The sequence below is a fragment of the Pelodiscus sinensis genome, chromosome 8 (genome assembly GCF_052426305.1).
Source record: "Pelodiscus sinensis isolate ZL-2025 chromosome 8, ASM5242630v1, whole genome shotgun sequence".
NCBI lineage: Eukaryota > Metazoa > Chordata > Testudines > Trionychidae > Pelodiscus > Pelodiscus sinensis.
The window spans coordinates 20996943-21023982 of NC_143059.1; the positions used below are offsets into that span (position 1 = coordinate 20996943).

A 27040-nucleotide genomic window follows, 5' to 3' on the forward strand; every position below is an offset into this window, starting at 1 on the left:
TTAAGGTCATGGAACGAGGTGTACAGATAGATCGGAATGGCTACGTAGTTCGAACTATCTAGCCCGTGCCGCGTGTAGCCGCGCGGCACGGGGTTCGCACTAGCAGGCTTTTAAAAATGGCGGCGCCGGCTTTATGCTAATGAAGCCCGGGAAATTCAAATCCCGGGCTTCATTAGCAAGTTCGGTATGCATACATTACCCTGCTAGTTCGAACTAGCAGGGTAGTGTAGACATACCCCGAGAGCCAGGAGCCTGCCGCCAGCCTGCCCGGGACCCGGGACCCCCGAGGCACCCCACAGAGCCGCTCGCCTGTGTCGTCCAAGGTCGTCCCCACCTGTGAGTACCATCGTGCTCCCCTTATGTTTACGGGGGGCTGGGGCGAGAGGGAGCCCCGGGACCGTGCGCCTGGGCCTTGCCCACCAAGGAGCAGCAGCTGGGGATCCTGCAGGGGTCCTGGCCTTGCAGAGGGGAGCTGGGTTTCACACACCTAGGCCCCTGGGGTAATTGACCGCTGGTCTTCTTGCACCACAGCTGCAGCACCTGGGCCTGCAGGACGCACCACACCGCCTGCAGCAGCTGCCCGTGCCCGGGCAAGCAGGAGAGCCAGGAATGAGGAGTACCAAAGGCGGCACCTCCGGTTCATGGATCACCAGCTCCGCACCCAGGACCACTGGGTCCAGGAGAACCTGAGGCTGCGCCAGAGGAGTCTGGAGGCCCTGGAGGAGCAGGGCCGTGCCCTGCGAGGCCACCTCCAGAGCCTGCTCGACCGTTTCCCATTTCCTCCTCCTGCTGCTCCTCCTGCTCCCCCTGCTCATCCTGCTCCCCCTGCTCCCCCTCCTGCTCCCTCTCCCCCTACTCCCCCTCCTGCTCCCGCTCCTGCTTCCACTCTTGCTTCCTCCACACCCCCTGTCCCTCCTGCCCCCCCACAACCATTTCCCACAGACGCCCCCGGACCCGCAGTGTGACGAGACGGGAGAGGCAGCCGGACTCCCACCCCTGAGCTTTCCTTTCCCTTCCTCCCTTCCCTCCCCTTCCAGCTCCCTCGTCCCAGGTTTCCCCATCCCCTCTCCCACCCTCATTCCTCCCTTCCCCCACTCCAGTTATGTGAAATAAACAGACGTTTTTGTTTCAAAAACAGGTGTCTTTATTGTACAGTAGGTAGGGAGGGGAAAGTGGACGGGGGGTAGGGTGGAAGAAGGCCCCAGTGGGGCATTCAGGGAGAGGTCAGTCCTCCTCCTCCACCAGGAAGCTCTCCCGCAGAGCTTCCCGGATCCGGACGGCCCCCCGCTGGGCTTCCCGGATGGCGGCAGTGCGGGGCTGACCGTAGTGTCCAGCCAAGCGGTCAGCCTCAGCCATTCAGGCTGGCAGGAAAGCCTCCCCCTTCCGCTCACACAAATTGTGGAGCACACAACATGCTGCCACCACGGGAGGGATGTTGTGCTCAGCCAGGTCCAGACGGATGAGGAGGCATCGAAAGTGGGCTTTCAGTCGCCCGAAGGCCCCCTCCACCACGATGTGGGCCCTTGTCAGCCTGGCATTGAAGGCCTGGCGGGAGGGATTGAGGTGCCCCGTGTAGGGCTTCATCAGCCACGGCTTCAGTGGGTAGGCGGCATCCCCCAGCAGGCACACGGGCATGTCCACTTCCCCGACCCTGATGTGGCGGTCGGGGAAGAAGGTCCCGGACTGCAGCCGCTGGCACACGGAGGAGTTGCGGTACACCCGAGCATCGTGTGCTTTGCCGGACCAGCCCACATTAATGTCCGTGAACTGTCCCCGGTGGTCACACACGGCCTGCAGGATCACGGAGAAGTACCCCTTGCGGTTCACGTACCGGGACGCCTGGTGTTCCGGGGCACGGATGGGGATGTGCGTCCCGTCGATGGCCCCCCCGCAGTTGGGGAAGCCGAGGACGCCGAATCCCCGGATGACGGCATCCGGGTCGGTGAGGCGGACCACCCTGCGGAGCAGCACCCGGTTGATGGCCTTGACCACCTGCGGAGAGAGACACAGCAAAGTGCCAATCAGTGGGGCGCCCGGGTGGCTGGGAGCGTTCGTGCCCTGGCAGTGCCCCGTGCCCCTCTCCTGGTAGCAACCCCCCTGGCGGCGTGTAGTACGGCCAGGACAGACCGACCCCTCCGGTGCTGGGCGTTTTCTCCTCCTCCCGCCCCCCCTTTGTCCCTGGGGCGGCCCATCCCCTCCTCGCACCCCCTCCCCCCGGCTCGGTGGCCGACGAGTGCCGTACCTGTATGAGCACCGCTCCGACGGTGGATCTCCCCACGCCAAACTGGTTCCCGACGGATCGGTAGCTGTCCAGCGTGGAGAGCTTCCAGAGGGCGATGGCCACCCGCTTCTGGAGGGGGATGGCGGGCCTCATGCGAGTGTCCCTTCTGAGCAGGGCAGGGGCAAGCTACTCGCAGAGCTCCAGGAAGGTGTCCCTCCTCATCCTGAAGCTCTGGGTCCACTGTCGGTCCTCCCAGCGCTCCAGGATGATGCAGTCCCACCAGTCGGTGCTGGTGTCCAGACGCCAGACGCGGCGGGGCACGCCGGTGCCGGGGCGCCGCCACGGCTCCTCCACGGCCCCCAGGGCGGCCAGGCGGAGAGGCATGGGGCTGACGTGCACCAGGTGGTGCCAGGCAGCCTTGAGCCATTGGTGGCAGGCTTGCAGCAGCAAGACCAGAAAGTGCACCAGAAGGTGCAGGGCGAGCTGTGGCTCCATGTTGCCTCCTGCAGCGGTCCCCCCGAAGGGAAGCACCGAAACAGACGGGCACAGAGACCAACGCTTTGCTGTCCCTCGGCGAGGTTGGCAAGCAAGCAGGAAAAGCTGAGAACCGGCTGTCCGGGGGGGGGTCCCTTTAAGCTCGAGCCTCAGATAGCCTCAGACAGCAGCCACACAAAGCAACTACTGACCTTATGCCCTGCCAGAATCTGTTTCAGCCGCCCTTAAATGCCCCCCTGCGTCCAATCAGTGTGGACGCGCTAGTTCAAATTAGCAAAACGCTAATTCGAACTAGTTTTTAGTTCTAGATGCGTTAGTTCGAATTAGCTTAGTTCGAATTAGTGCTGTAGTGTAGACGTACCCTCAGGGTCTCACTGGACCAACTTGATTTTCATGCAAACCTGCTCCTGGGTTTGCATGTGGCCTTTGGTGGCCAGGCTGGCAGCTATCCTGCCCTAGACAGCCGCTTTCCTGTGCCTAGTGTGGAGATTGTGGATGTTGGAGGCCTCCCCCAAAACCTGGATGAGGTCCACGATCTCTGCACTAGACCAGGCTGGCACCCGCCTCTTACAACCCTGGGCAGTCTACTGGGAGCTGCCAGCCTGGTCCTGGGAAGAGGCGGAGGGCTGGGTGGCAGCGGGTGGCTGGATCATGCCGTGCCAGGTGCAGGGTCTGCTGGCTGGGTGCTCGCAGGCTTGCACTTGGCATGGGCACTATAGACAGACCATGGCCCTTTAAGGGCTCCAGGGCCGGGAGGGGGGCAGAAGAGTTTCCCTGGCTTGACCCAGAGTGGCCACCAGGGCAACCTGGGAAGGGCTAGCCTCCCACTAGTTCGAATTAAGTGGCTATACAGCCCTTAATTCAAACTACTTAATTCGAACTAAACGTTATTCCTCATAGAATGAGGTTTACATAGTTTGAATTAAGTGCTCCGCTAGTTCAATTTAAGTTCGAACTAGCGTTTTGCATGTGTAGCGCCTATTAAAGTTAATTTGAACTAACGGCTGTTAGTTTGAATTAACTTTGTAGTGTAGACATACCCTTAGAGTTCTTTGAGGGGCTCAACAAACATGTGGACATGTTTGTTGAGTGGATACAGTATACTTAGATTTCCAGAAAGTGTTTGACAAGGACCCTCACCAAAGGCTCTTAAGTAAAGTAAATTGTCATAGGATACAAGAGAAGGTTCTTTCGTGGATTGATAACTGATTAAAAGACGGGAAACAAAGGGTAGGAATAAATGGTAAGTTTTCCGAGTGGAGAGAAGTAACTAGTGGTGTCTCCCAAGGGTCTGTCAATTTATTTATAAATGATCTAGATAAATGGGTAAACAGTGAAGTGGCAAAATTTGCAGATGATACCAAACTGCTCAAAATAGTTGACACCAAAGCAGACTGTGAAGAGCTTCAAAAAGACCTCACCAAACTAAGTGATTGGGCAACAAAATGGCAAATGAAATTTAATATTTATAAATGTAAAGTAATGCACATTGGAAAAATTAATCCCAACTATACATACAATATGATGGGGACTAATTTGGCTACAGCTATTCAAGAGAAAGATCGTGGAGTCATTGTGGGTAGTTATCTGAAAACATCCACTCAGTGTGCAGCGGCAGTCAAAAAACAAATAGAATGTTAGGAGTCATTAAAAAAGGGATAGAGAATAAGACAGAAAATATCTTATTGCCACTATATAAAACCATGGTATGCCCACATCTTGAATAATGCATATATAGATGTGGTCACCTCAGCTCAAAAAATATATATTGCCATTGCAAAGGTTCAGGAAAGGGCAATAAAAATGATTAGGGGTTTGGAACAGGTCCCATATGAAGAGAGATTAGAAAGACTTGGACTTTTCAGCATAGAAAACAGGAGACTAAGAGGTTTATAAAATCATGACTGGTCTGGAAAAAGTGAATAAGGAAAAGTTATTTACTAATTCCCACAATAAAAGAACTAGGGGTCACCAAATGAAATTAATAGGCAGAAGGATGAAAACAAACAAGAGGAAGTTTTTCTTCACTCAGCACACAGCCAACCTGTGGAACTCCTTTACAGAGGATGCAGTGCAGGCAGCGTTCAACTTTGATAGGGTTCAAAAAAGAGCTAGATAGACTCATAGAATCATAGAACCATAGATCTGGAAGAGACCTCAGAAGGTCATCAAGTCCAGCCCCCTGCTCTAGGCAGGACCGATCCTGTAAAAGGATCACGCTGCCTCGAGAGGTTGTTTACTACCACCACCCTATTTATTATAAAACTCCTTGTGTCTATAAGCCCAACATAGCCTCATGCCTTGACAAGAAAATCCCAGCCTCCCTACGTTTTCGAAGGAGACACGAATTTCCCGTATCACATACCCAGCTGTGCGACTTGCTTCACTCCGGATGACGGGATAGGAGGGTTTGGGCCCTCCCTCTCTCCGAACCCCAGCCCAGGGCCCTAAGGCAGGAATTTCCTATCCCTGCTCAGCGGTTGGGATATTGCCCCTAAACCTACCCACTCACGGGCCTGCTCTCCCCCCAAGGTCCTGCACGCCCCTCGCCCGATCATTCCGAGTGCGGGGTGGGAGCGACCCGTCACAAATCCCAACTAAATCAATCCAGCCAGGGCTTTGTCTAGCCAAAACTTAAACACCTCTAGGGATGGAGACTCCACTACTTCCCTAGGTAACCCATTCCAGTGCTTCACCACACTCCTAGGGAAATAGTTTTTCCTAATATCCAACCTGGACCACTCCCACCACAACTTGAGACCATTGCTCCTTGTTCTGCCATCTGTCACTACTGAGAACAGCTTCTCTCCATCCTTCTTTGGAACCTCCCTTCAGGAAGTTGAAGGCTGCTATCAAATCCCCTCTCACTCTTCTCTTCTGCAGACTAAACAGACACAACTCCCTCAGCCTCTCCTCGTAAGTCATATGCTCCAGCCCCCTAATCATTTTGGTTGCCCTCTACTGGACCCTCTTCAATGCGTCCACATCCTTTTTGTAGCGGGGGGCCTATAACTGGACACAATAGTCCAGAGATGGCCTCACCAAAGCCAAATAAAGAGGAATAATGACATCTCTGGATCTGCTGGCAATGCTCCTCTTAATGAACCTAATATGCCATTAGCCTTCTTGGCTACAAAGGCACACTGTTGACTCATATCCAGCTTCTCATCCACTGTAACCCCCAGGTCCTTTTCTGCAGAACTACTACTTAACTGGTTGGTCCCCAGCTTGTAACAATGCTTGGGATTCTTCCGTCCCAAGTGCAGGACTCTGCACTTGTCCTTGTTGAACCTCATCAGATTTCTTGTGGCCCAATCCTCTAATTTGTCTAAGTCACTCTGGACCCTATCTCTGCCCTCAAGCGTATCTACCACTCCCCCTAGCTTAGTATCATCCGCATACTTGCTGAGGGACAATCCATCCCCTCATCCAAGTCATTAATAAAGATATTGAACAAAACCTGTCCTAGAACCGAACCTTGGAACACTCCACTAGAAACCGACCGCCATCCTGACATTGAGCCGTTGATCACTACCCGCTGGGCCCAGCCTTCTAGCCATCTTTCCAGCAATCTTACCGTCCATTTATCTAATCCACATTCCCTTAACTTGCTGGCAAGAATATTGTGGGAGACCGTATCAAAAGCCTTGCTAAAGTCAAGGTATATCACATCCACTGACTTTCCCACGTCCACAGAGCCAGTTACCTCATCATAGAAGCTAATCAGATTGGTCAGGCACAACTTGCCCTTTGTGAATCCATGCTGACTATTCCTAATCACTTTCCTCTCTTCCAAGTGCCTCAAAATGGATTCCTTAAGGATCCCTTCCACAATTTTTCCAGAAACCGAGGTAAGACTGACCAGCCTATAGTTCCCTGGATCGTCCTTCTTCCCTTTTTTGAAGATGGGCACTACATTTGCCTTTTTCCAATCATCTGGGATTTCTCCCGATCTCCACAATTTTTCAAAGATAATAGCCAAAGTCTCCTCAATGACATTTGCCAACTCCCTCAGTACCCTTGGATGCATTAAATCCGGACCCATGGATTTGTGTACGTTTAGCTTTTCTAAATAGTTTCTAACCTGTTCTTTACCCACCAAGGGCTGTCCATCTTCATCCTATCTTGTGTCACTTAGCGCATTAGTCTGAAAGCCCACCTCATCCATGAATTCAGAGGCAAAGAAAGTATTGAGTACTTCAGCTTTCCCAACATCATCTGTCACTAGGTTACCTCCTTCATCCAGTAGGGGCCCCACACCCTCTCTGATCACCTTCTTCTTGTTAACATGCCTATAGAAACCTTTCTTGTTATCCTTCACATCCTTAGCCAGTCGCAATTCCATTTGCGCTTTCGCCTTCCTGATAACTCCCCAGCATGTAGAATAGTGATAGAAATGTAGCCGTGTTAGTCTGGGGTAGTTGAAGCAAAATGCAGGACAATGTAGCGCTTTAAAGACTAACAAGATGGTTTATTAGATGATGAGCTTTCGTGGGCCAGACCCACTTCCTCAGATCTGAGGAAGTGGGTCTGGCCCACGAAAGCTCATCATCTAATAAACCATCTTGTTAGTCTTTAAAGCGCTACATTGTCCTGCATTTTGATAACTCCCCGGCATTCTCGAGCTATACATTTAAACCCCTCCCTGGTCATTTGTCCAAGTTTCCACTTTTTGTAAGCTTCCTTTTTGTGCTTAAGTTCACCAAGGATTTCCCCTGTAAGCCAATCCGGTGTCCTACCATGTTTGCTTCTCTTGCTATGCTTTGGGATGGTTACTTTCTGTGCCTTCAATAAGGCTTCTTTAAAATACTGCCAGCTGTCCTAGACTCCTTTCCCCTTCATGTTAGCATCCCAGGGGATTCTGCCCATCAGGTCTCTGAGGGAGTCAAAATCTGCTTTTCTAAAGTCCTCCAAGGTGTGTATTTTACTACTCTCTTTTCTTCCTTTCGTCAGAATCCTGAAATCTACCATCTCATGATCACTGCTTCCCAGGTTGTCACCCACCTCCACTTCCCCTATTAGTTCCTCCCTGTTTGTGAGCAGAAGGTCAAGCTGAACACGGGCCCTGGTCATATCCTTCAGCACTTGTGTAAAAAAGTTATCCCCGACATTCTCCAAAAACTTCCTGGATTGCCTGTGTACTACCGTATTGGTTTCCCAACAGATGTCAGGGGGTATGTCTACACTACAAAGTTAATTTGAACTAACGGACGTTAGTTTGAATTAACTTTGATAGGTGCTACATTAGCGCTCCGCTAATTCGAACTTAATTCGAACTAGCGGAGCGCTTAGTTTGAACTAGGTAAACCTCATTCTACGAGGACTAAGCCTAGTTCGAACTTACTAGTTCGAATTAAGGTGTGTGTAGCCCCTTAATTCGAACTAGTGGGAGGCTAGTCCTTCCCAGCTTTCCCTGGTGGCCACTCTGGCCAACACCAGGGAAACTCCATTGCCCCCCTCCTAGCCCCGGACCCCTTAAAGGGGCACGGGCTGCCTACGATGCCTGTGCCAGGTGCAAGCCTACCAGCACCCAGCCAGCAGACCCTGCATCTGGCACGGCTCGAGCCAGCCACCCGCTGCCCCCCAGCCCTCCTCATCTTCACGGGACCAGGCTGGCGGCTCCTGGGAGCTTGCCCAGGATCGCAAGAGGCGGGCACCCGTCTGGTCCAGTGCAGACATCGTGGACCTTGTCCACGACCTCCGCACTAGGCACAGGAAAGCGGCCGTCTGGTGCAGGAGAGCTGCCAGCCTGGCCACCCAGGAGCAGGTGTGCATGAAAATCAAGGTGGTCCACTGAGACCCCCGACCCTGAGCCCTGAGCTTACAATGTCTGTACTGGGTCAGACCAAAGGTCCATCTAGCCCAGTCACCTGTCTGCTGACAGCGGCCAACTCTAGGGACCCTGGAGGGGATGGACCGAAGACAGTGACCAAGCCATTTGTCTCGTGCCATCCCTCTCCAGCCTTCCACAAACTTTGGGCAGGGACACCACTCCTACCCCCTGGCTAATACCACTCCATGGACCCAACCTCCATCACTTTATCTCACTTCTCTTTAAACTCTGTTCTAGTTCTAGCCTTCACAGCCTCCTGCAGCAAGGAGTTCCACAGGTTACCTCTTTGCTTTGTGAAGAACAACTTTCTGTTACTCGTTTGAAGCCTGCTACCCATTCCTTTCCTTTGGTGTCCTCTAGTCCTTCTATTATGGGAACTAATGAAGAACTTTTCTTGATGCACCCTCTCCACCCCACTCATGCTTTTATAGACCTCTATCCTATCCCCCCTCAGTCTCCTCTTTTCTAAACTGAAAAGTCCCAGTCTCTATAGCCTCTCTTCATATGGGACCTGTTCCAAACCTCTGATCATTTTAGTTGCCCTCCCCACTCCCACTCTCTCTCTTCCTTCTCCCACCTCCTTTTCCCAGTCTCCCCGAGTTTTGTTCAATAAAGAGAGATTCTATTTTTGACCACACGTTTTCTTTATTTTGTACATCAGGAAGGGGGGCTAGGGAAGAGTAAGTGGAAGGAGGTGAGGGAGGAATGGGATACGAGCCCCCGATGGGGAGGACTGGGCTGGCTCTGCGGGCTTCTGGGGGTGGAAGCTCTCCTGCAGCCCCCCAATTGCCCCCTCTCCCCAGATGGCAGCCTGCGGCAAGTGCAGCCGGTCTGATGGCCGAATGCTGTGATGTGCCCAGTGTGGGCACTCAGGGGCACTCCAAGACAGGACTGCTTTGCAAGCGGGGCACCCCTGAGAACTGTCTGTCCAGGGTGGGGGTCGGGTCCCTTTAAGCACAGCCCTCGGCTAGCCTGAGGCAGCAGCTCCACACTCTAAGTCCTCATCTGATGCCCTGCCGGCACTGCTTCCGGCCATCCTTAACCCCGGTTCAGGGTCCACTTAATGTGGACATGCTAGTTCGAATTAGCAAAACACTAATTCGAACTAGTTTTTTAGTCTGGATGCATTAGTACGAATTAGCTTAGTTCGAATTAACTAATTCGAACTAAGTTAGTTCGAATTAGCGCTGTAGTGTAGACATACCCAGGGTGATTAAAGTCCACCATAAGAACCAGGGCCTGCGATCTGGAAGCTTCTCTCAGTTGTCTAAAGAAAGATAGATTAATGGAGATTAAGTCCATCACTGGCTATTGGCCAGGATGGTTAGGAATGGCATCCCTAGTCTCTGTTTCCCTGGAGGTGGGTGACAGGGGAGGGATCACATAAGGATTACCTGTTGTGATCCCTCCGTCTGGGACATCTGGTATTGACCACTGTCAGCAGACAGGGTACTGGGATAGATGGACCTTTGGTCTGACCCAGTAAGGCCATTCTTATGTTCTTACGATCTAAAACCTCACTTCTTATATTCTATCTCCAGAATATACACTGTACATATTTGATTTTGGTATTCCAATGACCCATAACATTTAATTTATAATACATTAATACTACAGAATTGCAAAGGGGATTAGGGAAATACACAGACCATAAGAACCGTTTGTAGATCCATAGATTCTAAGGCTAGTGATGATCTACTCTGACCTCCTGCTGACCTCTGGCTATAGGACGTCTCTGTTTTAATATTTGCTTCAAATCTAATGGCTGTGTTTGAGCTAGAGCATATCTTTTAGAAAAATGTTCAATCTTGATTTCAGCCTTGCCAGTTATAAAGAAACTACTACAACCTTGGGCAGCTTGCTCCACTCCAATGGTTAACTACTCTCACCGTTAAATATTTGCACTTTGAAGAGCCCTCTATTGTCAGATTTCTGCCCCTATGTAGTTCTTATAGATTCTGATCAAGTCACCCCTGAACCTGCTCCCTGATGCACTCAAACTGTGTTTATGTGCAATTGTTATTTCACTCTTTAGGCTGAGATCCTGTTACTTTTCTGGGATTTACCTCTGCCATTGCAACCTGTCCCAGCTCCAGATCACCTGCAATTTCTGCTCTATTCTTTTAAGAATACAGAGATATCATACAGTCCACACTCCTTCCACTATCACATCCATGCACCGGGCTTTCTACTGGTGGAAACTTCCATAGAATCTTTCCCTATACACAGAGATTCCTGTGTAGCAGATAAGTGCATCAATTTTCTCCCTACCTCAATACCTATTTTGTTATTTAAAAGCTAACTTCTATCAGGAGCAGCTCAAAGCATGGTAACTGCTAAGAGCTTAGTAACTACTACCACAGAAATGTGAATAATAATTAAATATCTGATATGTCAAAGCAAATTCTGTTTTTAGATGCTGTCATTAAGTGAATAATGGTTTTTCACTCATTGTCAGAGTGAAATTGGGGTGATGGTATCACTAGTGGAATACTGGGAATCAAAATAGAGAATCATTTGAACTAGAATGGCTTGACCACTCTTTAGAGGCATTGTTTTAGCAGAGCCAGTCAGATACATATTGGCTGCCTTATGTGTACAGTTGTTAGCTTATTGAGAGTTGGCAGCAATATGTTTAGAAAGACCCCAGGAGTGCACAGTAGCTGCTGTTCCAAATCATCAGTCTCTTTTCCTTTTCCCAGATAATGACAACTTGCTGTATAATCAGCAGCTTCTACAAAATAATAACACTTTCTTTTCAATTTTAAGTAAAGCAGAGTCAGACTGGAAAGAAGCAGATTAGATAAAATCAGTTACTAAAGCAAGCAAAGCACTTCCGTGTTTGAAGATTATAGAACAATCGGGCACTCAACTTAAAAAACTGGCCCTGAACATTTCTACAAACAGAATGCTTTTGCTCAGAGGCACTATAAACAATAGCCTGCTTGCCAAATGTGCACTAGATTCAAGAAAACAACAAAGCAAAACAAAACAAACTTTAGACGTTGCTGCAACCAAGTGGGGCCTGAAGACAGGGGGATTAGGAAAATGCATATTCTTACATGAGAATGAACTAGGAATATGTAAATGTGTTCCTTAGGAAACAGATTGCCAACAGAGCCTCAATGCAGCAAGCTGCTCCATGTGGAAAGACTCCTCCAAAATCAATGAGTTAAAGTTCATTGCAAGATGGGGGCCCAAAATATAACCCAGTCAGGATGAAGATATTTTAACATCCTGTGATGAAGTAACATTTATTTTATATGAAGACCAATCACGTTCATAATGCTAATTCTGAAATAGATGAGATACTGTATGAGTGCTCAGTTCAGAAGTGGGGCCAAACGGCACCCACACTCCTCACTGGTTTGGATTCGGGGCCAGGGATAGGAGTGGAATTCATCATCACTTCTTTGTCTACTAATTCCAGCTTTATCCCATTAAAAATTCATGGCTTTATTGGAGTTTTTCACCTCCAGATGCTGCACTTTTCAGTCACATTACTATTTTATGGAGATCTAACTACATGATCACAAAATAAACCAAAATTCTCAGTTAAATTCTTCAAGCCAAACTCAGTGGTAAGATAAAAAAAAGGGCAAATTAAGTGAATGGATGATGTGCCCTATTTCAGCTTTCAGTGAGTGTGAGCTGCAGGAGTAACATGCATGAGAACTGAAAGGGGGCACAGATTCAGGGTAGCAAGAAAAGCTGCTTTTCCTGATATACTTCTCCTTTTGCCACTAATTTTTCATACCCTCTGCACAGAATAAAGGGATGATATGTAACATCCTCCAGCCACATTACAGTATTCAGTGGTTTGACTTAGACACTAATTTAAATCTCTAGCACAAGCCACACAGATGTATTTAGCCAGGAGGCTGAAATTGCCATGCTGGAGGAGGCTGCTGTAATGCAAAGAAATTGTTTACTTTTGCTTTGTTCTTTTGGGATTCAGCAATGCATCTCTGATGGCAAAATGTTAGGGACGCTTTCCAGAAACAATCTGTTCCCATAAGAAAATAAAAGCAATCACCAGGAATATCCATGTAGCACTTCAATGAATGCTCCCTAGTGGCATAGTCTCCCCTTCAAACACTGGGAATTAAACCCAGGCAGAAAAGCAGTAGCACTCCACCCTAGTGCAAGTGAACATCAGAGCAGATGCATATTCGTGGCTCCGTTATGTCCCCTGAAGCAGGCCTAGCTGAGGGGAGAGGATGGAGGTGAACACTGCAAGCAGCTGCAGCTAGAAGAATTATGACTAGAATCCCAGAGAAGACACACTATGCACAGGAACGCAAAGGGAAGTTGCAGACTCTTCCCACCAGTCCAGCCACCCAGTCCCAGACCATGGGCAGAGGTCTGGGACCAGGCCACTTCTCTCAGCACTTCTCTCAGACCTGTTTCCTTGGGGGTGTTGAGCATTGCAGCCATTTATATTCACCCTCCACATGTAGCTAAACTATGGCCTTCTCCAAAACTGGAGCACTACATTGCACCAGTTCTGGGACAGCCATAAGCTTAATTAGCATTCAGTAGGCTGTACAAACCTGATAGGCTATAAAGGCTACTGTTGGTTGGAACCTTATATGTTCTGTAATTTAACATGATTTAGGGACTGATTTTCCACTGCCTTAATCCTTCCCTGATTCATACCTATACAAAATAGATGTAAACTACTGCTAAACAAGAATGGCAGCAATTTACACCCAGGATACGTCTAAACTACAGGCTTTTGTCAACAGAAGTTTTGCCGACAGATACTGTCAACAAAGCTTCTGTCGACAAAGAGCGTCTAGACTACATCCAGTTCTGTTGACAAAGCAAGTTGCTTTGTCGACATGACAGTGTAGACGCAAAGGACAGTGTAGATACAATAGCACCTTCTGTCGATAGAGCTCTGTCAACAAAAGGCATTATTCCTCGTAGAATGAGGTTTACAGCCGTCGATAAAACTGCTGAGTTCTGTCAACATTATGTCGACAGAACTCAGAGGCAGTGTAGATGCAGGTATAATTTTGTCAACAAAAGTCCACTTTTGTTGACAAAACCCTGTAGTCTAGACACACCCTCACTGTGTAGATTTACACTCAGGGTGTGTCTAGACTACACGGCTCCATCGACGAAGCCATGTAAAGTAGTTTACTCAACATAGTCAATGAAGCAGGGATTTAAATAATCCCCGCGTCATTAAAATAAAAATGGCTGCCTCGCTGTGCCAACAATCAGCTGATCCGGCATAGCACTGCAGTCTACACGCAGCGCGGTCGACAAGGGAAGCCTTTGTTGACCGCTCCTGTAAGCCTCGCCCCCTCCTGGCCAGCCGGTTGGTTCTCCCCTACTTCTCCTCCCGATCTTCCCCGGCCAGCCCTGCTGCACCCCCGCCAGCACTGCTTCCAGCGGCCAGTTGTCCCCTCCTCCTCCTGAGCTCCCCAGGCCAGCCCTGCTCCTGCTGGCTGCCCCCCCCCCGATCTCCCCTGACCAGCCCCCGCCCCCCTCTTCCTCCCAGCCAGCCTCACACTCCTCCCGGCCAGCCCCATTCCCCTCCCGGACAGTCCCTTCCCCCACCCCCAGAAAGTGTATCCGGTATTTTTTTTAAGACTACCTTGTAACCCTATAATGTCTCAAAAAAAAAGTGGCTTTGCATTTTAATTTAATCACATGATACACTCTTCTAATTTTAAAGTATGGATTGCTGTATTATGCAATAAGCGCCGAATTGTACATGTAAAAAACAAACTAAAAAGTACAATGTCTCATACTTAAGTTTGTATTTTTTAAGTAAAGTTTAGTTGTTAGTTTTAAAAAAGTAAGTTTAGTTAAGTTTTAGTTTCTTTGGTTTGTTTGATGAATAAAAATAATGTCCTTTATGGTTGAGTATTCAATAAATGTTCGCCTTTAAAAAAAATTCCCTGGGTACACACCCTAATGAAATGTGCTGCGCATGCCTATGAATAAATGACAGCATGAGACTCAGACTCTGAGCAAACCCAGTGTAAACCTTCGTAACAGGGGGTCATTGGGCCCCTTCAGTTGTGCCCCTGCTGTGCCCTCAAACCATAGCCCCATGCTTTGGTGCTCTTGCCCATGCTCTTCATTTGCAGGGTACACTCCCACCACATTCTCACCACAGACAGCTCCCGGGTGAGGGCAGGGGACTGGACTTTATGATCTCTTGAGGTCCCTCTCAGTTGTAGGGTTCTAGGATTCTAAGATGCTATGAAAGGAAAGCTGAGCCATGCCCCTGTCACACCACCACCAAACAAGGAAGTGAAATTGGAGCTGGCTGAGTGAGCCCAGGCTGATGGGCCAATGGGGAACAGCTGCCAGCATTGTTAAACCAGAGCTACATCAGGATTGGCTGGGGAAAAGAGCTGAGGGTGGGCACTCTTGTCTGCAGCAGCTAGAGGTCTCTGAGGCTGCCACCTCGCAAGCCCAGCCGAGTCGCCCCACTCCTGGATGTTGGCGCATACGCCCCTCTCCCCAGCCCAGAGCCCTCGGGTCAGAATGCGCCGCGCCTGCACCTCTTGCGACTGCTGAGCCCGCGCCTCCTGCAGCTATCGAGCAGGCTCTGCAGAGCAGACTGCTTTTAGCGGCGTGGGGGTGCAGCCCGGCTTTAGTGCGAGGAACAGGGCTCCTGCCTTCCGGTCCTGCTTCACCGTCACACAGGGAGTTAAATGTATAGCTCAAGAATGCCAGGGGGTTATCAGGAAGGCGAAAGCGCAATTGGAATTGTGACTGGCAAAGGATGTGAAGGATAACAAGAAAGGTTTCTACAGGCATGTTAACAAGAAGAACATGATGAGAGAGGGTTTGGGGCCCCTACTGGATGAAGGAGGTAACCTAGTGACAGATGATGTGGGGAAAGCTGAAGTACTTAATGCTTTCTTTGCTTCTGTATTCATGGACAAGGTCGGCTCCCAGACTAATGCGCTAAGTGACGCAAGATGGGATGAAGATGGACAGCCCTTGGTGGGATTCACGCAGAGGTCTCCCCCTCAGGGTTACAGCCCCTTCATCATTGGGGGTGGCCTACACCCAAAGTCACCACCCTACACCCGTGTCCTTTAGGTTCTTAACTGCGTATCGGTCTAGCGGCTATATTGAGCCCCACTCTGACGCAGAGAGAGTTCGATTATGACCAATCGCCCAACTAACACCAGGATTCCCGTCAAAGCGGTGGGGCGGGGAAAAACGGGGGCCCGGACCCGCCCTCGCTCACAGGCGCCAGCCCAGGGCCCTAAGGGTACAGGTTGGCTCAGACTTGTCCCGGCTGACGGGGCTTCCTGCTGTAACGCGTCAGCCCACCAACTAGCAAGGGTTCTTCCCTGGGCTGCTTCCTTTACCCCGCCCCGGTGTCTTACCGCGGGGAGGCTCACTTTCCCCTTTTGCGGCCAGACTGCCGGCGGGCTCACCTCCGGCCAACAGAATAGTGCGCCGCAATACCCCTGGTCCTATGCCGGCCCCTCCGGCTCGGCTGTCCCTGCGGGGAGCTCCTTTCTCTCTCTACTCCTCTTCCCCCCCCCCGACTATGGCAGTGGCGTTTTAAAACGTCCCGCCGCCCTTGTACGTCACCTGTCGGGAGGGGGCGGGGCTGACATCCTTACGCCGACCTTCAATGCGCCGGACATTCGGGGGGATGGCGGGGCCTTTCCGCGCTGCCCCCGCGCTCCCTGACTGCCGCCCGCATGCCGGCCGGCTCCGCTCTCCCCGGCGCGCCTCCGGAGCATGCTGCGCACCGCCGGACTGCTCCCCCTTTGGCGGCGAGGCGCGCCTACCCGGCGGGATGCATCGTGCACAGCGGGGATGCCCCATCACACACCTCCACTTTTAAATCAGTCACCTCTCTTTGTTCCTCCTCTTCTTTTCCTTCATACTGCCTTGAGAAAAAGTCAGCATTTTGGTGGTTTGTGCCGGCCCTGTGAGCTATGTCAAATGCGTAGGGCTGCAAGGCTAAGTACCACCGCATCACCCGTGCGTTTGAGTCTTTCATCGTCTGTAGCCATCACAGGGGGGCATGGTCAGTTATCACCCTGAAACGATTAGCTAAAAGATAATATCGCAGCAGGTCAATAGCCCATTTTACGGCCAATGCCTCTTTTTCTATAGTCGAGTACCGTCGTTCTCGTGGGAAGAGCTTGCGGCTAACATACACGACCGGGTGTTCCTCCTCCCCCTCTCCCTGTGATAGGACGGCCCCTATTCCCATCTCAGAGGCGTCCGTGTGGACAGCGAAGGGGCGATCAAAGTCGGGCTGTGCTAGTATTGGGGCCTGACTCAGACAATCTTTTAGCCGTTGGAAGGCCTCCTTGCATTCGGGGGTCCACCTTACCTTCTGGGGCATGGTTGCCCTGGTTAAGTCTGTTAAGGTAGCTGCTATTGCTGCAAAGTTGGGGACAAAGCGGCGATAGTAGCCAGCTAGTCCCAAGAACTGGCGGACCTGCCTCTTGGTCCTAGGCGGTTGATACTTCCTCAGCGTTTCTACTTTCTCTACAAGGGGTCGAAGCTGACCTCGGCTCACGGTGTAGCCCAAGTAAGTCACTTCCTTTTCCCCAAAATGGCACTTCCTGGGTTTCACCGTCAGCCCCGCCTCCCATAGTTCCTGCAGTATGGTGGAAACGTGCTGCAGGTGCTCGGCCCAGGACCTGCTGTAAATGACGATGTCGTCAATATACGCTGCGGCGTATTGGCCGTGGTCTTTCAGCACCCTGTCCATCAGTCTCTGGAAGGTGGCGGCGGCTCCATGGAGACCAAATGGCATACGGATGAAATGATATAAACCAAACAGGGTTGAGAAGGCCGTCTTCTCCCGAGATGTTGGTGACAAAGGGAACTGCCAGTAACCACGCGTCAGGTCTAGGGAGGACAGGTAGCGTGCCCGGCCCAGCCGATCTAGGAGCTCGTCCACCCTTGGCATTGAATAAGCATCAAATTGAGCAAGTGCGTTTACTTTCTGAAAATTGATACAAAACCGCATCGAACCATCTGGTTTCGGCACCAGGACTATAGGGCTCCGCCATTCACTGTATGATTATTCCACTACTCCCCAGCGTATCATTTTCTGCAGTTCTTCTTGCACTGTTTTCCACATTCTATGGGGAAGGGGCCGAACCGGGTCACGTACCTTCCTTCGTAGTTCAGATTCAATGTGGTAGTAGACTAGCGTGGTCTGTCCCAGCTCTTCCGTCAACACATCATGAAAGCGCTGCAGCATGTCCTCTAGCTCCGTGCGCTGTTCCTGGGATAGGTCAATTCCCATCTGCAAGGTCCCCGGGGTGGGGCGGCTTTCCTCCCCCGGGCCCAGTTCGGGGTCGGGAGGAAGAGGGTTTACAAATAATACTTCGCACTCCTTCCAGGCCTTCAGTAAGTTGACTTGATATATTTTAGTATTCCTGGCTCGTCCCGACAGCTTTACTTCGTAATCCACCTCCCCTACGCGTTTCACCACCTCGAAGGGCCCCTGCCACTTCGCTAATAGTTTCGAACCCGGGGTTGGGAGTAACAATAATGCCCTGGTTCGAAAACCCTCAGGTGCGCTCCCCTGGGCTGTTTCTAGGTTGGCTTTAGCCACGTCTGCCAGGGTGCGAAGCCTCTGTCGTAATCTCAGTATGTACTGCACCGAGCCCCTTACCCTGGTCTCTTGCACCTCCCAACTCTCCTTGATCATGTCCAGGATTCCTCGGGGCTGTCGCCCATATAATAGTTCAAAAGACGAGAACCCCGTAGATGCTTGGGGGGGCTTCTCGTACTGTGAAAAATAGCGCTGGTAAAAGGGCGTCCCACTCCCCAGCGTCTTGTTCTGTGAACCGCTGTATCATGCCCTTAAGTGTCCGATTAAATCGTTCGACTAATCCATCGGTTTGCAGATGGTACACCGAGGTCCACAACCTTTTGATCTGCAATAGACGGCACAACTCCCCCATTAAACGGGATGTAAAGTTCGTACCTTGGTTGGTGAGTATTTCCTTCGGCAGGCCAACGCGGGCGAACATTTTCACGAGCTCTGTCGCTATAGAGGAGGCGCTCATGTTCCAGAGGGGAACCGCCTCCGGATAATGGGTGGAATAGTCTAATACAACCAAAATGTACCGGTAGCCTGTTCTTGATTTTTCTATCGGCCCTATTATGTCAATTGCTATTCGTTCGAACGGCACCTCTATTATCGGCAGGGGAATGAGGGGGGCTTTAGGTACCCCGCATGGCACTGCCCTCTGACACTCGGGACACGGCCCGCAAAAGTCTTGCACCTCCCGGTACACCCCGGGCCAATAAAAGCATTGTAACAACCGCTTTATCGTCTTTTCATACCTTAAGTGTCCCGACCAGCGGTTGGTATGTGCCACCCCCATGAGGCGGCGACAGTACCGCCATGGTACGAGGAGCTGTCAGGTCTCTGTTCGTTCCTCCCCCCACCCATCAACCCTATATAAGCGGTCGGAATGTACTCAAAGCAAGGGCCGGCGAGGCCTCCCACTGTAGTCTCCTCCTGCTCGCCGCCCTCCCACGCCATACTCCAGGTGTGCCTCAGCGTGGGGTCTTCCCTTTGCTCGTGGAGAAAGTACCGTTCTCGAGTTCCAGGTGGAGGCGCTCCCCTACGTCGGGATCCTCGACTTGGGGCACCGTGGGGGGCTACCCCCCTTGGAGGTTCTCCTAATGCTCCTAACTGGGCACCTGTCTCCTGTGTTGCCCCCCTGGCTTGCCAATCGCCTACGGCCCTGCGGAACCCCGCCCAGTCGCGGCCCAGCAAAGCTGGATAGGCGAGCTGGGGAGCTATTACCACATAGCACCAACTGTCGCGGTCGTCCTCCTTGATCCGGACCCAGGTGGTGGCGTATTGGTGCAGGTTCCCATGGACGCACTGCACCTGCATGGGGGGACTCCGTGGGCCCTTCGGGGGGATTAAGTCCGCCCGTACTATGGTCTGGCTACACCCCGAGTCAAGGAGTGCCACCACCTGCTTGCCTTCGATCACCACGGGCCGCATTATCTTACCTTCGGCCTCCTCCGTTAACTCCCCGGCCCCCGCTAACGCCTGCGCGTAGGAACAATCCATGAAGGGGCAGTCCTTAATGAGATGACCCTCTTGTCCACACCGAAAGCAGGGTCCGCGGGGCAGACCCGCCTTAAGGGGGTTGGGCCCAGCATCAGGTAGGTGGCCTGATGCGTCTCGGGGCACCTCCCTGGCCGGGAGGGACCAGGCCGGCGCTAAGGGTCTCTGTGTGGCCCCTCGTCCTGGTCCCCATCTGTCACCTTTTTCTGGACTTCCCTTAGTGTGGGGGCTTCTCCCTGCCTCTCCTTTCTTGGGTGGGGGTGGTCTATTCCCCCGGCTCACCATCTCTACCCCCTCGGCGGCTTCATAATCATTCATGAGTTCAACTGCCTCACTCAGTGTGGAGGGGTGATGGCGGCGTACCCAACGCTGACCGCTGCTGGGCAAGATGTTCATGAACTGCTCCAGCACCACTAACTCAGCCACCTGCGGTCCGGTACATTGCTCAGGGTCTAACCACCTCCAGGCCGCCTCCTTCAATCGCTGGGCGATAACCCGTGGCCGGGTCCCCGAGCTATAGTGCTCAGCTCTAAACTTCTGCCGGTAGGTTTTGGGCGTAATGCCCATCTGGTCCAAGATGGCCTCTTTCAGTTTATAATAGTGTAGTGCGTCCCGGTCACTCAGGCTTTGGTACGCCAATTGTGCGGGTCCGGTCAGGTAAGGGGCCAACATCGTGGCCCAATAGGTCTCCAGCCACCTGGCTGCGGTGGCGACCCGCTCAAAGGTTGTCAAGTACGCCTCGGGGTCATCGGCGGCCCCCATCTTAGTCAGACGGATGATCAGGCGAGCCATGCCCGCCTCGTCTTCCTCTCCGTCTTCCCCTGGGGTCGCCACCCCGGTCCCTAGTGGCGCCGTCAGCTGCACTTGTGCTTTAAATTGTTCAGCCAAATCTTTTATCAGCTGCCGCTGTTGCTCCTGATGCTGGGTGGACAGCTGTTGGATCAACAAGGTCTGTTGTTGTTGACTCTGCCTCTGGGACTCCTTAATCCACTCGAGGAACTGGGCAGGGTTCATCTCTACGCTCCTTTCGTGGAGACGTCGCTGCACCCGGCTCGCCTCTGCCTTCGCTCTCTGGAGCACGAGACAAACTCCCCCCCCCCTTTTTGTATGAATATTCCCCTTTTCAATCAAGGGTGGGGACCTCCCATCATGCCCACATTCTCCACCATCTGTCACGTGAAGCTCTCCCCCTCAGGGTTACAGCCCCTTTGGGGGTGGCCTACACCCAAAGTCACCACCCTACACCCGTGGCCTTTAGGTTCTTAACTGCGTACCGGTCCAGCGGCTATATTGAGCCCCGCTCTGATGCAGCGAGAGTTCGATTATGACCAATCGCCCAACTAACACCAGGATTCCCCCGTCAAGGTGGTGGGGGGGGGAAAAAGGAGGGCCCAGACCTGCCCTCGCTCACGGGCCCTTGCCCAGGGCCCTAAGGGTACGGGTCGGCTCAGACCCATCCCGGCTGACAGGGCTTTCTGCCGTAATGCGTCAGCCCACCAACCTGTGAGGGTTCTGCTCTGGGCTGCATCCTTTACCCTGCCCTGGTGTCTTATCGCGGGGAGGCTCACCTTCCCTTTTGCAGCCAGACTGCCGGCGGGCTCATCTCCGGCCAGAATAGTGCGCCACAATACCCCTGGTCCTACACCGGCCCCTCCGGCTCGGCTGTCCCTGCGGGGAGCTCCTTTCTCTCTCTACTCCTCTTTCCCCCCCCCCCCGACTATGGCAGTGGCATTTTAAAATGTCCCGCTGCCCTTGTACGTCACCTGTCGGGAGGGGGTGGCGCTGACGTCCTTACGCCGACCTTCAATGCGCTGGACGTTCATGGGAAGGGCGGGGCCTTTCCGCGCTGCCCCTGCGCTCCCTGACTGCTGCCCACACGCCGGCCAGCTCCGCTCTCTCCGGCGCAGCTCCAGAGCATGCTGCGCACCGCCGGACTGCTCCCCCTTTGGCAGCGAGGAGCGCCTGCCCAGTGGAATGCATCGTGCGGGGGGGCGGGATGCCCCGTCACAGGGGTAAAGAACAGGTTAGGAACTATTTAGAAAAGCTAAACGTACACAAATCCATGGGTCCGGACTTAATGCATCCGAGAGTACTGAGGGAGTTGGCAAATGTCATTGAGGAGACTTTGGCCATTATCTTTGAAAAGTCGTGGCGATCGGGAGAAATCCCAGATGGCTGGAAAAAGGCAAATGTAGTGCCCATCTTCAAAAAAGAGAAGAAGGACAATCTAAGGAACTATAGGCTGGTCAGTCTTACTTAGGTTCCTGGAAAAATCATGGAAGGGATCCTTAAGGAATCTATTTTGAGGCAGAGAGTAAAGTGATTAGGAAGAGTCAGCATGGATTCACAAAGGGAAAGTTACGCCTGACCAATCTACTTAGCTTCTATGATGAGGTAACTGTCTCTGTGGACATGGGAAAATCACTGGATGTGATATACCTTGACTTTAGCAAGGCTTTTGATACGGTGTCCCACAATATTCTTGCCAGCAAGTTAAGGGAATGTGGATTGGATAAATGGACGGTAAAATGGATAGAAGGATGGCTAGAAGGCCGGGCCCAGCAGGTAGTGATCAACAGCTCGATTTCATGATGCCAGTCGGTTTCTAGTGGAGTGCTTCAAGGTTCGGTTCTAGGACCGGTTCTGTTCAATATCTTTATTAATGACCGAGATGAGGGGATGGGTTGCAGCCTCAGCAAGTTTGCAGATGACACTAAACTAGGAGGAGAGGTAGATACGCTTGAGGGCAGAGATAGGGTCCAGAGTGACTTAGACAAATTGGAGGATTGGGCCACAATATATCTGATAAGGTTCAACAAGGACAAGTGCAGAGTCCTACACTTGAGACGGAAGAATCCCAAGCATTGTTATAGGCTGGGACCAACCAGCTAAGTAGTAGTTCTGCAGAAAAGGACCTGGGGGTTACAGTGAATGAGAAGCTGGATATGAATCAACAGTGTGCCCTTGTAGCCAAGAAAGCTAATAGCATATTAGGTTGCATTAGGAGGAGCATTGCCAGCAGATCCAGAGAAGTCATTATTCACCTTTATTCGGCTCTGGTGAGACCACATCTCGAATATTGTGTCCAGTTCTGGGCCCTCCACTACAAAAAGAATGTGGACGCATTGGAGAGGGTCCAGCGGAGGGCAACCAAAATGATTAGGGGGCTGGAGCATATGACTTATGAGGAGAGGCTGAGGGAGTTGGGTCTGTTTAGTCTGCAGCAGCGAAGAGTGAGAGGGGATTTGATAGCAGCCTTCAACTTCCTGGAGGGAGGTTCTAAAGAGGATGGAGAAAGGCTGTTCTCAGTAGTGACAGATGGCAGAACTAGGAGCAATGGTCTCAAGCTGTGGTGGGAGAGATCCCGGTTGGATATTAGGGAAAACTATTTCACTAGGGCCATGTCCAGACTCAGGGGTTTTTTCGGGAAAAGTAGCCTTTTCCCGAAAAAACTTCCCCTGCGTCCAGACTCAAGCCGCGTTCTTTCGAAATTATTTCGAAAGAACGCGGCTTTTCTTTCGATGGCGGTAAACCTCGTTTCACAAGGAAGAACGCCTTCCTTCGAAAGTTCCTCTTTCGAAAGAAGGCGTTCTTCAATGTAAAGAGGCCGTCTTCGAAAGAGAGCATCCAGACTCGCTGGGTGCTCTCTTTCGAAAAAGCGGATTTCTCTTTCGAAAGATCCGCCTGCAGTCTAGACGTGATCTTTCGAAAGAGGCTCTTTCGAAAGATGCTTTCGAAAGAGCCTCTTTCGAAAGAAGCCTGCAGTCTAGACATAGCCTAGGAGAGTGGTGAAGCACCTAGGGAAGTAGTGGAGTCTCCATCCGTAGCAGTGTTTATGTCTCAGCTTGACAAATCCCTGGCTGGGTTGATTTAGTTGGGATTGGTCCTGCCTAGACTTGATGACCTTCTGAGGTCTCTTCCAGTTCTATGGTTCTATGATTCTTGTGTCTTGCACATTATACTCCTGTTAATGCATCCCAGAATTATGTTTGCTTTTTTTTGCAATAGTGTCATACTTTTGACTCATATTTGGCTTGTGATCCACTATGACCCCTAAATCCCTTTCTCCAGTCCTTCTTCCTAGCGAGCCACTTCCCATTCTGTATGTGTGAAACTGATTGTTTCTTCCTAAGAGGAGCACTTTGCATTTGTCCTTATTAAACTATATCCTATTTACCTCAGACCATTTCTCCTTTGTGTCCACATCATTTTGAATTTGACCCTATCCTCCAAAGCACTTACAACCTCTCCGAGCTTGGTATTGCCTGCAAACTTAATTAGCGTACTCTCTATGCCACCATCTAAATCCTTGATGAAGATATTGAACAGAACTGGTCCCAAAGCAGACTCAGCACCCTGTCTCAGGCCCCAGTCTCAGGCTCCAGTATGGAGGGCCAGTCCATTAGTCTCTGGGCAAAGGCCCAGGGCCACACACTCCCCATGCATCTCACTGACTGGAACTTTTGGAGATACTTCTCTGCCAACAAGCGCACCACGTCTAGGATGGCTGCCCTTGTGGTCTCATAGTCCCAGGCCTGTTCATCGCTCAGTGTCATTTAGGCCTCTTGAGCTTTGTCTGCCAAGTAGGGAGCTAGCTGTAGGGCTCAGTAACCTGATTCCATATGCGCCTCTTGCTACCTGCTCTGACATGCAAAGGAACACATCTGGGTCATCAGCCAAGCCCATTTCACAGTATTGCAAGCCAGCCTGCCCGATGTCATTCCCCATCAAAGGGCTCACCAGGTGCTGGAGGAGTTGCTGCTGCGTGCTGGGCTGCTCTCTCATAAAACCCTGCAGGCTTTTCTGCTGCCTGCCAGGTTAGCAAGGTCTGTCGCTCAGCCTAGTGGGACTGTGGAAGCCTTGCAGGACCTTCTGCACCTGTTCCTGCTTCTTCACAAATCCCTGCAGGGTCTCTCTCATCTCTGGGTTGCCAACCATTATCCATTAGCTCTAGGTCACCTGAGCTCTTTTGTTGTGATGTATGTTCTCACCCCCTTCTCTTCAGGGAAGAGCCTCGGGAACACACCTGAAATATTATTGCCTACAGAGAAGAGTGCCAATGCTCTCTTCTCCTTTGGCTCCCTTCTCTTCCCCTTGCCAGCCTCTATCTAGCTCCTGGCTAACAAGGCTGGAGGCTGCTCCCTATTGGCCCATCAGCCAATTTCCCTTTTTTTGGTGCTGATGTGGTAGGCGTATAACTCAGCTTTCCTTACTCACCACTACGTCACGACCTTAAATGGCACAACAGGGTGGAACATGCAACAGAGCAAGCCAACCATTTTGTTAAATATAAAAATGTACAGTATAGTTTCCAACATCTGGAAGCTGCAAACACCATACTTGAAAATGAAGCAGTATCTGCTCTCCTGAGTGGGGTGGAAGATCTGGCTTCTGCCCTTTGATGAAGTCAGTTCAGCTTCAATCAAACTGACCAGGAACAAAAACTCTTGCAGAGATTATGCATTTATGTCATCAATTGTCCTCTCAACACTCTGTGAAATTCCAGTTTCATAAATAAACCAAGAGGAGGGGTTCACAGTTTGTAGCAGGAGGCTCAGAGAACACTGTAGTTTTGATGACACTGTGGTAATGGATGTTTTTCAAGATAGTGCCTGTGCTCCACCTAACGAGGCAATATAGAAGCACCTGCTATTTAAACTTAATGTCATATACCAGAAGGCCATGAAAATAATTTTTATACAGAAATTGTAGCAAGGAAATCAAATACTGGAAAATCCCCAGCAAAATTCTTAAGGAAGATGCCAAGTGCTAAGGAATGATACTCAAATGAGTCTTGTGTTTGTGTACAAGACAAAATTTACAGGCAGGGTGGTAAAGTGGGACATGCTGAATGCTCCTGGAAGAAGCAGAAAATTAGAGTCATAGAGAAAAGAGGCTGTAAGCATGGGAGGAAACCAGCTAATGAAGTTTGGCCGCAGATAAAGGAAATACAAGAGGATAACTCAGAAAGAGAAAGGATTTGCACATCCTCACTGTAACGTTCTTACTCACAGCAGTGAGCAGTTGTGGACTCACAATCTAACACTATGTCAGGGAATTCTCACTGATTCTGCAAAATTCCCTTACTGAAATAATAATTACTTCAACTGAAATGTTACTTGCCCCAGATACATAGCCCAAATCACTGTGGAGGTGAGGTAGAGCAGGGATTAATAATGCTATCATTTGCATCACTTTGCTTTTAGAACATATTCCTTCTATGACACTGCACCATAAATATCTAGACTAAACAGATACATTTACAGTATTACCTGACTTTCTTCATAGTTTTTCCCATTTTCTTGTTTTATAATGGATTTGGGTTTTCTCAATTTTAAGTTGCCCATCCCAACCCGTAGTGTGGAGTCATGGGCTGTCTGTTCCACGTGCTGCTGGATGTCTTGTGGTGATGGCTGGCTTTCCTCTAAGACTGTTGCATTGTCAGGATAGTTTTCTTTGTTGTTTTCATCTCTAGAAGAAAATAAAATCAAAGATGTAACACAGGATTTTAGCCATCTCTCATAACAATCCTGAAGAGGACAGGTGTCTGGGTGCCAGCTTTACTTGATATGTCACTACAGCTAGGGTAAAGACATGCACAAACTAAACTTTGTGTATGTTCATAAAACAAGTCTGTGTTACAAGCTGCAGTTTATTAGCAGACCATACACTAACTGCATGAGTATACATTTGTATGCGGAGTAATTTAAACAACTGTAAAAATCAGAGACCTGTAAATTATGTGACCTCCATGGGGCCTGATCTATACTACAAAGGTAAGACAATGTAAGTTGCCTTGCACTAACCCAATTGTGCATACATCTCCTACTGATATAAGCATCTTCTTAGGCCAATGCAGTAACATCAGCTCCCCAATGGCTTTGAGCCATGGTCAATCTACTATGGCTGGCAAAGGGTGAATGCAGACAGCACATGGCCTATATCGACCCTATAGGTCCTCCAGAATTGTCCCACAATGCCCAACACTGGTCTGTGGCCCAGTGATCCTGGAGAGCAAAAGCCACCTCCACTTCACCTCCCACATCAGAGGTCAACAGCAGTACTGTGTGAAAGCAAAGGAACTGCAGCAGGCAGGCCAGAAAGTCAGGGAGATCAACCGTCAAGCTGGTGCCAAGCCACAGACCTACTGCTTTAACAAGGAGCTGCATAGCAGAGGCCCCACTAGCATCCCACTGAGCAACATGGATCTTACCAAGGAAACCCATACACAGTGAGAACAGTGAGAAAGAGGAAGATGAAAACACTCAACCATGGGGTCCAGCTATGCCATGAACCAGATTCAACCCAAGACTCCACCCCAGTCCAGTTACTCCCTACAGGTGAGCCACATTCAGGGAAGGAACCTCAGGTAAGTGTGTGAAGGCATTTTCCATTGTAATGTTGAAATGTGCAGATGGTGCCTGACCCCGACATAGCA

The 27040-nt window shown here is 50.8% G+C and overlaps 1 protein-coding gene across 5 annotated transcripts in view; it reads right to left on the minus strand.

Annotated features, from left to right (window-relative positions):
• The window catches only part of FAM13C (family with sequence similarity 13 member C), a 189389-nt gene that overhangs the window by 140748 nt on the left and 21601 nt on the right, over positions 1–27040 (minus strand). For all 5 annotated transcript variants that reach the window (XM_075934855.2, XM_075934854.2, XM_075934852.2 and 2 more), the window contains exon 4: positions 25875–26073. In XM_075934855.2, coding sequence (XP_075790970.2) covers positions 25875–26073 — 199 coding nt within the window. The remainder of the gene's footprint in view (positions 1–25874; positions 26074–27040) is intronic.